This window comes from Serinus canaria, chromosome 1A, assembly GCF_022539315.1.
Source record: "Serinus canaria isolate serCan28SL12 chromosome 1A, serCan2020, whole genome shotgun sequence".
NCBI lineage: Eukaryota > Metazoa > Chordata > Aves > Passeriformes > Fringillidae > Serinus > Serinus canaria.
This window is the reverse complement of record NC_066314.1, coordinates 66,531,656-66,544,492: the sequence shown is the minus strand read 5'-3', so window position 1 is coordinate 66,544,492 and position 12,837 is coordinate 66,531,656. Positions and strand designations below refer to the sequence as shown.

Sequence of the window (12,837 nt, the reverse complement as noted above, 5' to 3'; positions counted from 1 at the left end):
GCTCTGAGCACCAGACAGTCCTGTCCCACAGAAGCAGACAGACAGACAGACATGAAAGGCACATGGCATTCGAGGGAGTTGTCTGGACAATCACAAATTGTTTTGATTCTTCAAGCAATCCTTTCATTTACGCTTGGTTCAATCTGTTACAGCAGCAACAATCGCTGGCCAATTTAACAGCAAAACTGGGAATATAATCCTGACCTCCCACACTTCACACCCTCTGACAATTCCCCCCCTCATATCAGCAGTGTTGTGTTCTTGTCAGCTACTGACAGACAAGGAAAAACAAGACCTGAAGAAAATACCCAAATCCATAAGAAGAAAATACCCAATATCCTGAAGAAAATACCCAAATCTAACCACATATCCACAGTATATTGTATTTTGAATAAACCACCTGATTCTAGAAATACATGGCACATGAGAATTACTTTGTGCAGGACAAACCACGTAATCCTAAAATACATCCTCATGTAGCACCTATTAGAGACATGAAGCCTGCAAAGTAAAAAAACAGTTTGTTTTTTAAGGAAAGCTTCATAGTGACCTGGTCTTCACAACAAAGCTCAATAGGCAAAAGGATCCCAGTATTAGAATTTCCAAAAAACCTTCTGATCAGTTACATTGTCTTTACATTCTCTGATCAAAAAATGAAAGATCACAAAAATGAAAACGGAAAACCAGCATGATTCCAAAGGAAATCCATTCACTGAACACCCTATGCTGATTTATATATGTGTGTGTGCATGCACACAGATATGCACACATGCAACACAGAATCACAGAATGATTGAAAAGTTTGGTTCGGAAGGCTACCTAGTCCAACCCCCTGCAATGAGCAGGGACACCTTCAACTGGACCAGGCTGCTCAGAGTCCTGTCCAACCTGACCTTTAATATTTCCAGGACTGCAGCAGCCACCACCTCTCTGGGCACCCTGTGTCAGTGTTTCACCACCCTCAGTAAAAGACTTGTATCCAGTCTAAACTCACTCTCCTATAGTTTAAAACCATTAACTACTGTCTTATTGCAACAGTCCCAAAAGGACCCTTTTGGTTTCATTCATACACAAAAAAACATTCCCCAAACTGAATTTGAAGAAGCTCCACTAAACCAACTTTAAACCCAGTTTAAGACCATGGGTTGTATCAAACTTAGTTCATTTTTGTGGTCAGATTTTTTTCAAATCTGATGCAGAAGGTCTGGAAGCCAACTTGTGAAGGACAACTGTGGCTGCATCTAAGTTTAAATGGATCAAAAGAGAGAGAAGGGTTAGCTGGGCATGGGCTTTATTGTCCAAGTGTTTTTGCATCACTTCTGTCCTGCAGTCCCAATGGCCACTGCCCAGAGGCAAAAAAAAGCCAAAGGCCAAAAAGATTCCTGTGGGTAAATTCACAAGTTTTTCATTCCACAGCTGAAGCTGTGAAAATGCAGAAAGCACATGGAGTAGGATGGCAGAAGAAAAGTAAGGATAAGAAAGGACTCTGTTATCTCTTAAATGACTAATTTGAGCCAAAAGTTACCCTGCAAACTGACAGGCAAAAGTAACAAACAAGGCCAGGCTGAGATGGGAGCTAGAGAGAGACCTGGTGGATGTTATACCCAACCATGCAATAAAAGATGCAGGATGGACAACAGTGCAGCTTTATCAGCACAAGCTGCTTCCAATCATAGAAGCCACGAGTGAGTTATGTGAATCCTCCTGAACCCCTGCCAAGCAAAACTGTACAGCCTCCACTGAATACCGGTGTAACTGGAAGAAAAAAAATGAAGCATTTATCTGGCAAGAGCTTTCTAAAAGAGAGCATGGCTGTCAGGAGCTGCTCGAGGAGCTGGAATGCTAGAGATGGTTCCAGGGGGATGGAGCAGCCATCAGAGTGCCTAAGAGACAGGCAGGGATTTTTAATAAAATGCAGTTTATCACACGGTGATTACCACCTCCTATTTATACCACATGAGATCATGAAAAACATGGCACATATTCCTTTACTCCTGGAAACACAAAGTCAACCCAACAACCATGTGATAAATTGGCCCCTTTCATGCACTTTGTACTTTGTCTTTCCAAACCTCCATTTCCAAACATCTGTCACTTAGACTGAGAAATAAAAATCTGCTAGAATAGTAACTTCTGTGCCTTCCTCTCCCCCAGATCAACACTACAGTAGATTAGGATTACGAATCCAAATTCCAGGCTGTTCACTCAACATGTAAACCTTAACTGTTCACAAGGAAGGACAGATGGTTTAAGTATATAACATGTGAGAAAGAGAACTTCAGAGTCTCCAGAAAATGCATTATCTATTTCTAACTTCTGCTGGCTACACACAAGAGGCATTGCAGACACAATGTGCCAAGATACAAAGAAAAAAGTATTTCAGGTAAGCTTTTCTGCCTTGAAGAGCACACCTTTTCCTGCTCCCCTTCAAATGTGGTTTGAAAGGCTTAGCGAGAGGAAATTCCACATTATTTCCATGGTAAGATTCCGCAGTTAAGTTTGGGATAATACGGTGAAAGCCTTCATTAGCACTCTTTGAGAATGACTTGTATAACTTGCTTGTAGCTTTGCCAGTTATGAGTAATGCAACAATCACTGAGACACTTCTGTGCCACATTTCCTTCACACATTGCCTGATGTCTACTGGACTCAGCCTTCTTGTGAGGGATCCCACTGTCTCCAGACAGGGAATCCCTGCCACGACAGGCCTGTGAGATGCCACACCTCTCTCCTCACTCCATGGAAATTCTCCATTTCAGTTGTGATGCTCTACAGCTGATCTGAGCACAGCTCATCTGCAGAGAAAAAAACTCTATCGCCCCTAATCTTTTGCTTATTAACCCGATGGTTAATCAACCTCCCAACAGCACAAACTGCAAAAATAATCCTACAAAGGTAATTTATACTGGGCAACACCCCAGCACAGCTCCTTGTGTGTGACTGCGGCTCCACAGTCACTAAAACCAGGTCTGTGCATTGCTGGATCACCCAGGAGTACAAATTTCAGCTGGATCAGGCCAAGGCATGTGATCAGGCTGCTGCTGAATGAGCCAGAGCGCAGGATGCGGGGCCAACACCAATCCTGCTCTGGCCACGTGCCAGGCACAGGGGTGCAGACGATACCTGATCTGGCTGGAGCTGAGCACAGTGACACCTGAGCCGGCATAAAGTCTGCTAGTAAAAAGTTAACCTGTCAAAAACTTCTTGAATTAACTTGAGCAGGCAGGGTGAATGAATACCAGGTCAGCGCTTCACATCATGTGGCCACCCCATTTTGGAGCCAATAATAGGAGCTGCACTGCTGGCTTTTGTTGCTCTGCCAAACCACAGCCAAATGTTGATAGTGATGTTTATATGCATGGGGAACTCAGTGCAGGATCAGGGCCTCAGAGTCCTTCAACTCGCCTTGCCTCCAACTTAAAGCAAAAAGGAAGGAAAAAAAAGCAGAGTGAAACCTAAATGTTTAACCTCTAAGCAGTCAACAGAATCCACTAATATAGAATGTGTTTGTGAAGGCGGAGCCACGACTGCTTCTGTAGCAGATAAATTTAAATAGAGATTAGCAGATAAAATAGAGCCTATTCCTTCAGGTTAGTGAGGGCATCAGTACAGCAAACACATCAGTGACTAGGCTGATTTGTGCAGTATTTTAGCAATCCAGACAGTACTAAAAAGACACCCCGTCATGTTGAACAAATGCAGACTTTTTCTTTGCAAAGAAAAGGTAGTCCTGCTCTTCTGAAACTGTTTTGAAAAGCCTTACCTGATCTCTGGTAGAACTTAAACCATTTTTAACACTGCTGCAATACTGCCCAGTGTTGAGATGTACATGGGTACCATTACACAAGGCTATAGACACATAGGAAACATGGTTTTCAAACACTCTTTCTTGAAATTGCTGGAAGTCAATGAAAATTGCTTGGTTCATGTGAGTACCTCAACAATTTTCAGAGCTAGTTCAAGGAGGCCATTAGCTGAAAGCCATTTTCAGAAAATTTTCTATTTCCCATTACAGAGGCCCTAAAACAGTCCATGCAGAGATGTACAGCAACCTTGACAGCTACCCAGAGCTCTGAGCTGATTACAGCCCTGTCCTATCGCTCCTGCAGGCATGCCTGGACAGAGGGTTCCCAAACTTTGCTCCTCAAGGCTGTCACACTACCTCACAGCCGTGCTGCCAACCACAGCAGGCAGTGCTCCAGCAGGCAAGGGTGAGGCACCATCCACCTTCTCCTTGCTACCTTCCACAGCTGCACAAACCCCTGTCCCTCCTCACGGGACCCAGGGTTCCCAGAGAGTTACCAGCCAGCTCAGCATGGCCTTGGCAAACCTCAGTGCAGAGGTGGCCCAGTGGCAGATACCGGGGTGAAGAGAGGGGGCTGGCTGGAGCACAGTACTGAGCTGGAGTCTCCAGCTGTGCCAGGGGAGATTTAGGATGGACATTAGGAAGAACTTCTTCACAGAAAGGTGATTAGACATTGGAAAGGACTGACCAGGGAGGTGGTGAAGTCACGGTCCCTGGAGGTGTTTATGAAAGACTGGATGTGGCACTCAGTGCCATGGTCTGGTTGACCTGTTGGTGTCTGGTCATAGATGGACTCGATGATCTTTTCCCACCTAACTGGGTCTGTGATTCTGTGAAGCAGTGCTGCTCTCTGCATCCCTGACACCCCTGTCCTGTTGGGGACCTGTCATCCACGGGTGACAGCACAGCACCTACCATGGCTTCTCTGCACCGACAGGGCAAGAATTAGGATTAGTAATGCATCAGGAAAGCACTGCCAGCAGGTCGAGGGAAGTGATCCTGCCCCTTTACTCAGCCCTGGTGTACTGCATCCAGTTCTGGGCTCCCCAGTACTAGAGAGTCCTGGAGCTCCTGGAGAGGGTCCAGTGAAGAGTGACAGAGAGGATGAGCATTGCTGTTATGAGAAAAGGCTGAGAAAATCGGGCCTATTCAGCCTCAAGGAGAGGTGACTGAGAAAGGACCTCATCAATGTAAGTGAAGGATGAATCAAGAGGATGGAGCCAGGCTCTTCTCGGTGACACCAAGCAATAGAACAAGAGTCGACGAACTGACTCACAGAAAGCTCCTCCTGAACACAGGGAATAACTTTCCTGTGTGGGTGCCCATGCACTGCACCAGACTGCCCAGAGAGGTTGTGGCGTCTCCCTCTCTGTACACTCAAGAGCCGTCTGGATGCCACCCCGTGCCATGTGCTGGAGCCGGGGGTGGCTCCGGTGACCGCTGAGGCCCCTCGGGCCGGGCCCGGGGCCGCGGTGGCGCCCCCGGCGGCGGTGCGAGGCAGCGCAGCACGGCGGGAGCGGCGGGGGCGCCCCGCGGCCCGCGCTGTTTCCAGGGCGACGGCTCGCCGTGTTCCGGACCGTACCATTGCGCAAGCGGCGCGGGTGGGGGCGGGAGGGGAAACAGGCCCGGCCCGGCGCCGCCTCCTCCCCGGCTGCCTCCTCCCCCCGCGCCTGGCCGCGCCTCCCCCCCTCCCGCGGGCCGGAGCGGCGCCGGGCCCAGCAGCGCGCGGCGCGGAGCGGAGCGGGCGGGCCCGGAGCGGCGGAGTCGGTACCGGCGGCGGGCGGGCCGGGCCGGGCCGGGCCGCGCCACCCCCTGCCCTCGCTGCCTCACCGCCGGCGCGGGATGCGGGCGGCGTGGGGCCGCGGGCTGTGAGCGGCGGCAGCGCGGAGACAAAGGGAGGCGGCGGCGGCGGGGCTCGGCGGCCGGCGCTGGGCACGGGGCGCAGGGGCCGCCGCCGGGGCGCGCCCGCCGGGATGCGGCGCGGGGCGGCGCGGCCGCGGCAGCAGCGCGGCGGCGGCAGCGGCGCGGCCCGCCCGGCGCGGCGGTAGAGGCGGTGGGGCCGGGCCGGCGGTCGCGCAGTAGCGTCTCCCGCGCCGCCCGCGCCGGCGATGTGAGGGCGGCGGCGGCGGCGGCGGCAGGAGGAGCGCGGCGCGGAGCGGAAGGCGGGCGGGCCCCGGGCGGAAGCGGGCCGGGCCCGGCGGCGAGGGGCAACAGCGCGGCGCCGGCGGGGGCGGCCGGGCGCGGGCGGGCGTGCGTGCGATGGAAACGCACATCTCGTGCCTGTTCCCCGAGCTGCTCGCCATGATCTTCGGGTACCTGGAGGTGCGCGACAAGGGCCGCGCGGCGCAGGTGTGCACGGCCTGGCGGGACGCCGCCTACCACCGCTCGGTGTGGCGGGGCGTGGAGGCCAAGCTGCACCTGCGCCGCGCCAACCCCTCGCTCTTCCCCAGCCTGGCGGCGCGGGGCATCCGGCGGGTGCAGATCCTGTCGCTGCGGCGCAGCCTGAGCTACGTGGTCCAGGGCATGGCGGACATCGAGAGCCTCAACCTCAGCGGCTGCTACAACCTCACCGACAACGGGCTGAGCCACGCCTTCGTGGCGGAGATCAGCTCCCTGCGCTCGCTCAACCTGAGCCTCTGCAAGCAGATCACGGACAGCAGCCTGGGCCGTATCGCCCAGTACCTCAAGGGCCTGGAGGTGCTCGAGCTCGGAGGCTGCAGCAACATCACCAACACCGGCCTCCTGCTCATCGCCTGGGGCCTGCAGCGGCTCAAGAGCCTCAACCTGCGCTCCTGCCGGCACCTCTCCGACGTGGGCATCGGGCACCTGGCGGGCATGACCCGCAGCGCCGCCGAGGGCTGCCTGGGCCTGGAGCAGCTCACGCTGCAGGACTGCCAGAAGCTCAGCGACCTCTCACTCAAGCACCTGGCCCGCGGGCTGGGCCGCCTCCGCCAGCTTAACCTCAGCTTCTGCGGGGGCATCTCGGACGCGGGGCTGCTGCACCTGTCGCACATGAGCAGCCTGCGGAGCCTCAACCTGCGCTCCTGTGACAACATCAGCGACACGGGCATCATGCACCTGGCCATGGGCAGCCTGCGGCTATCCGGCCTCGACGTCTCCTTCTGCGACAAGGTGGGGGACCAGAGCCTAGCCTACATCGCACAGGGCCTCGACGGGCTGCGCTCGCTGTCCCTCTGCTCCTGCCACATCAGTGACGAGGGCATCAACCGCATGGTGCGGCAGATGCACGGGCTGCGCACCCTCAACATCGGCCAGTGCGTCCGCATCACCGACAAGGGCCTGGAGCTCATCGCCGAACACCTCAGCCAGCTCACGGGCATCGACCTCTACGGCTGCACCCGCATCACCAAGCGGGGCCTGGAGCGCATCACCCAGCTGCCCTGCCTCAAGGTGCTCAACCTGGGACTTTGGGAAATGACTGAGAGTGAGAAGGTCAGGTGAGAGGAGGAGGAGGGTGCCCCGAGACCTCCATCTCCTCTGGAGGGACTCACTGACTGACTGACTGCTGCAGAGGAGGAGAGAAAGAGAGAGGGGCATGCACAGAGACATGCTACCCACGCACTCTGGCACCGCAGGGAGGGACACAGAGAAAGAGGGTATATCCTCGACCCTTCTGTGCTGCCTACCTATCCTTGCTGTGGAGGAGGAGGAGGAAGGGGGACCAGGAGGAGAGAAAGCACCTATCCATTTTCCAGGTCATGCCTCAAGCTCCGTGCTAGGGAGACAGAGCTCTCTCCCTTCCCACAGCATCCTTCCCTGCGGAAGAGGTAGAAACCCACACTTATGCACTGGGGCTAGAGACACCCCTCTTTATCCCCACTCCCACATTCCATCCCCTCAAGCACTAAGGATGGATAAAGAAAGACCCTTGTTCTGCCATGCATTCAGAATAGATTATTTTTGGTTTATATTAAGGAGAGTGGAAATGGAGATGGGAAAAAAAAATAAGTTAACAGCAGCAAAGGCTTCCTAGCTACACTTGTGTACCCAGCCACCCTGTCATCCTGCGCTGGGCACAGACAGAGCTTTTGATAAAACAACCATTCCACCTCTGTGCTTGCCCCTCCCCTGTCAACACATTTGTGACAGAAATACTGCTCCCTAGGTACAGTGATTCCCCCCCCCCCTTTAAATCTCTCTTCAGTCTCCAGTTTCATGTTATTCTCTGCTGTGGGTGGATACAACCTCCCACTATTCCAGTTCTCCACTGCACTGAGACTAGCGATAGCTACAGCCTCCCCTTTTGTCAGTATGTTTCCATGTCATCCTGTACTATGGGTAATGGAAAAGTCCAGGCACTCCATTCTCCCTCCCCATCTCTCCACTGGAGATGAATACACCATTTCCTCCTTCTCCTGTCTCTGTGGGGACTGGACACAGACCCCACTCTCTTAAGCCTTCCTGTGCACTGGGGGACTCTGAGAGTTACTGAGACTTGTCTTCCCTTTCATCATTCTCTCTTTTTCTCCCCTCCTCCTCCTTGGCAACAGGGATAGACATATCCTGCCACATATCCATTCCTCTCTGGGTTGGGGGTGAGCAGGTAGAAGGGAGTTCTCGCTCCTCTCTACCTGGGGGACATGAGGAAGAATCTCCAGCTTCATTTCTGCTTCATTTGAGATACTGTGACCTGTTTTTATTTTGAAATGCATAAAAAAAATTACTGCTACAAAAACAGCCTCTTACTCTCCCATCTATCCCTTGCTTACATCCTGTAATTGAACCCAGTTTTCCTCACTCATTCTCCCCCTTACAGTATTCATTTTCTTACATGGTTTTATTTTTAAAGACATATGAAGTTGCTGTTCTTGTGGATTTTTAAGTACTTTTTTTTCTGCTGAATATATTCTATATATATAAATATATATATGATGTCTGGCTACCTCGTTTTAATTTGTTACTTTTTTTTTTTTCTCCTCAAAAGCCCTGGAATTCTTACAGGAAAGAGATTTTGAGACTGAAACATTTTTGTGCCTAGACTGGAATAATGCCCCTTGGGTTTGTTCTTATTTTGTCCCCTCCTCTGCCCCCACCTTTTTTTTTTTTTTTTTTTTTTTTAATTTTTGTTTTTAGGCTTACCCTACTGTGTCCCACCTCCACATTCTGGTTGTGCCTCTCCCTCCCTCTTCACTGGGAACTGGGGACCCAAACTGTGCTTCTGCATTTTTACTCTTCTAGCACAAATATGTAACGTGAGAATCCACACCGAGGATTGGGCTACTGTTAACAGAAATGTGTAAAATGCAAGTTTGTTTAAAAAAAAATTATATATATATGGATATATGCAAGTGCTTTCCCCTCCCCTCCTAAGCCACCTACAAAAGGTCACTATGCCAGGCTTCCTGTTTGTAGGTGGAGAGGAGCAGAGCTGGCCTACAGGCCCCAGGGCTGCCATGTGAAGGGGAGGAGACTGAAGTTCATCTGTTTTATCTCTGTTCTGTCAATAAAATGGAGCTGGGTCTTTAGATTATTTTTTAATCATTATTTGAAAGAGGAAGAGTAAGTTTGGGTTTTGTTTTGATTGTTTTGTTTTGTTTTTAAATATCTTGGCTTTTTTTTTGCTTATCTGTTCAAAATCTCAAATCCTCCACAGTAACAGGCCAGACCATGGAGTTAACACAAACCCGGAGACCCCTATGGATTAATTGTACTGTTTGTGAATTTGTATAAAAAAATAACAAAGATCCTCTTAAAACATTTTATATTCTTACAGTAAAAGGTTAAACATATTTATATAATAAAAGAGGAAATATGAAGTATGTTTTTGAAAAAAAAAAAAAAAAAGCCGTATCTGTGTTGTCTGTGCTTATTGAAGACGTGTGTCTGTTGGGCTTGGTAAGAACAGCCTTGTGGCTGATGGTGGGATTTGGGGCTGGCTCTGCTGAGCGATGGAGGAGGAGAAAGAAGGCAAGGAGCCTCCTCCTGTGCAGGATGTTGGGTAACATCACCAGGAGGAGTTCGTAAGGAGAGAGTTTGGCAGGACCAGCTGTGGCCGCGAGGGTGCTGGCAGCATCCCTGGGGACAAACCCTGTTCAGACTTCTGCTGAGTCTGAGGTCACACAAACCTAAAGTGCTGAAACTTGCAGCTGAATCGACTACTTGGTGATAGAGCACAGCATTTGTGAGGAGGGGAGGAAGGCCTGTATTCCTCTTTTTTTTTTTAAAGCTCCAGATAAATCGCATGGTGGAGGATTTTTTTGGTCATTTAAACTGTGGCCCTCCCCAGATGGAAGACACATTAAATAAAAAACATTTCCCAGTAGTGACAACCACCAAAACCCTGCGCCCTTGCAGACCTGGAAAATCTGAAACATCTTGGTTGATTTCCACTGCCCAAGCGAAGATTAAAGAGAAAGTAAAAAGTGGAACCGTGTTAAAAAAAAAAAAAAAAAGTTTGAATAATCTAAGGTGTCCTTTGTCCTCTACCATAATCTTTCTCCTCAACGTTATGACTTTTAACCCGATGCGGTCCCTTTTTAGCCTCCCCGACGTGGGGTGTTTCATTGTTGCAGGAGATGGAGCTTAAGCGGTGTTTATAGGGCAGCCACAAAGCCCGTCTCCCCCAGCCCGGCGACGGGGCTCGCTCGCCCGCTGCCCCCTTCCTGCCTCGAAGGAGGGGGAATGCGAAATGGTGGAAGAAGGCAGAGCCATTGTTCAGGAAAGTTAAAAGAGGAGCTGTCCTTGCTTGCTTGCTCAGTCATGCATACTCAATCTGGCCGGGCCCGAGTCCCTATGGAAAGGAGGAGGGCGATTCTTCCCCTCTTTTTAACATTCCTCTCCAGGCCTGGCTGTATTTAAGCTGCTTTCCTCCGCGCCGAGGAGGAGGGAGGGGGATGGTCTGAAGTTCCTGTACATTTGCATTTTAAGCACTTCCAGCGCTGAGCAGGCCACTTTGTTCCCCGCTCCAGCAGCCGCGGCTGGGTGCTGCTCCAGGTGGGATGCCCTTCCAGAGGAGGTGCCCTCGGCGCCCGCACCTGCCTGCCCTGCTCAGCCCCTGCCTCTACAGGTATTTTGGCTGAGGCTGGACTGGGCATACTCGTGTTGCCAGCTCTACCCCCCTCACCTCTTCATGCAGTGCTGCATTTCAAAGGGGAAAGTAGTGCCTGACTCCGGCCCTCTTAAAAAGAAACACCATCTCCTCCACATCCTAAGGACCTGGACTATCTCAGGGTCTGGACTTTGGGCGTGTGTTGTTCTATTCCCTCCTTTCCAAGACTTCCAAGCTTTCTGCTGGGAGTCCATTGACAAAAGCTGCATTGTTCGCTTTAGGAAAGCCACCACAATTGGATCTAATTGAGCCTGACACTATATCCATCTTCCCCTACTTGGAGGGAGGTGTTGGGGTCTGCCTTTCCCGCATTAAGAAAAGAGTTTACAGTAACTTCTTGATGGAAAAAGAGCATGTATGTATGAGTGTTATAAACAACAGGAATTCCAGATCAGGTTCCCATAACAGCTGAAAACGTAATTGCTCCTGGGGTCAAGCAGCAGTCCCAGCCAAGGATGGGGAATGATAAACCTCTCATAAAGTAGGTTTGTTTCTGCTGGGTTTGGGTGAAAATGGCATCTCCTTATTAAGCCCCATGTTCCCATGGATAACAGTGGGACATCTATGTTTCAATAGAATGTGTGTGCTCATAAGCTCAATAATCAGAACTAGGACAGGATTTTTTTTTCCTAAAAAATCCCCTGAACTTCTTCTCTCAACTCTTAAAAAAAAAAAAAAACCAAACCAAAAGCATTGCCCACATGGCCCAACATCCCCTTTTAAGAGGAACACAAGCCAAAGGAAGTTGCCAAAACCAAAGCTTCCCTGAACCCCAGTTCTTAGACACCCTGGACTGTTCCCGTAGATGGAGCAAGCGCTCCTCATACTTTCCTCTCATGCTCCATTGTGACAGCACCTCCTTGGACACAAACACAGGCCAACAACCATAGACCAATTACCACATAACTTCTCAGCATAACCAACCACTCTTGAATTTTTGAACATGACTCAGTTGGAAACTGGGGTAGAAAACCATAAAAAACACTCCACTACTTGGAAATGAGCTGGAAGTCTCCCCTCTGTGAGCCCACAGTGCCCCAGCAGTGGCTTTGGTGCCAGCCTTCACTGCTGTGCCCAGCAGAAGTTCAGGGGTGGCAAGGCACAAGGCAGGGCACAGAGGGTGGCCCAGGGACCTGCTTTGTGGACAGCTCTGAGGAGCAGAGGGGCCACGCTAAAGAGGTGGCGGCAGAAAGCAGAGCAGGAACGATGTGAAGGAGGGATGAAGTGACTGAGCAGGAGAGGAGGCAGCCAGGGACTGAGGGGCAGCAGCTGGGGATGCCAGCTCCAAGCTGCAGTGAAGCCCTGCATGTGCGTGGGGTCCCTGGTCTGCTGCAGCAGCTGCTCCCCTCGCCAGATCCATGGATGGCTCCGCTCCCTGGGAGCTGGGAGGAAAAGCAGGCTCCACCTGGGTCCTACTGCCCTTGGACTAGCACATGGGAGGTCCATGCATGACAGATTTACACATTTTATACCTTCCCGCTGCACGCTGCGGGTTGGGCTGAATCGGTTTGTCATGGTGGCTCTGGGGGCCTTTGTTTGGCGCTAATAAATAACGGGGTCACGGGGCAGCTGTCAGCCAAACCACCTGGGGCCTGTGCTACGGCCAGAGGTGATCTCCCTGCCAGACAGCACAGAGCTTACCACAGAACCTGCCCTTTGGGGGTCAGGGAAGGGTTAAAATGAGACCTGGGTGGCCAAGAGGCTCACAGATTTTGGATCTAAAGCTAGAAGTTAGCACAGGCTACCATTAACAGCTCAAGGGGAGATGTCCCTGGATCTGGCAGCCTCACTATGTATGCATGTGGGATGCTCCTGGCAAAGTGAACCCTTTTTTTGTTTTCTCTCTCTCCCTCCTCTACCTTAAATGCCACTCTTTCAGCCAGCAGTTCTTTAACAGTGCCTTCTGTGGAGGAAAAACATAAATGGATAAACTCAGCTGGGTGGTGCGGGCTGGACCCCTCAG

General features: G+C 51.3%; 1 protein-coding gene across 1 annotated transcript; it reads left to right on the top strand.

Moving 5' to 3' along the window:
* The first annotated feature begins 5,850 nt into the window (after window positions 1-5,850).
* FBXL14 (F-box and leucine rich repeat protein 14) lies at window positions 5,851-8,708 on the top strand. The gene has a single exon (XM_009095199.4). The coding sequence runs from the start codon at window positions 6,065-6,067 to the stop codon at window positions 7,265-7,267; it is 1,203 nt and encodes a 400-aa protein (XP_009093447.3). The 5' UTR covers window positions 5,851-6,064; the 3' UTR covers window positions 7,268-8,708.
* Window positions 8,709-12,837: the final 4,129 nt, after the last annotated feature.

What these genes read in the sequence shown, in the direction of transcription:
- FBXL14 (XM_009095199.4), top strand. Translation starts at nt 6,065, where the DNA reads ATGGAAACGCACATCTCGTGCCTGTTCCCCGAGCTGCTCGCCATGATC.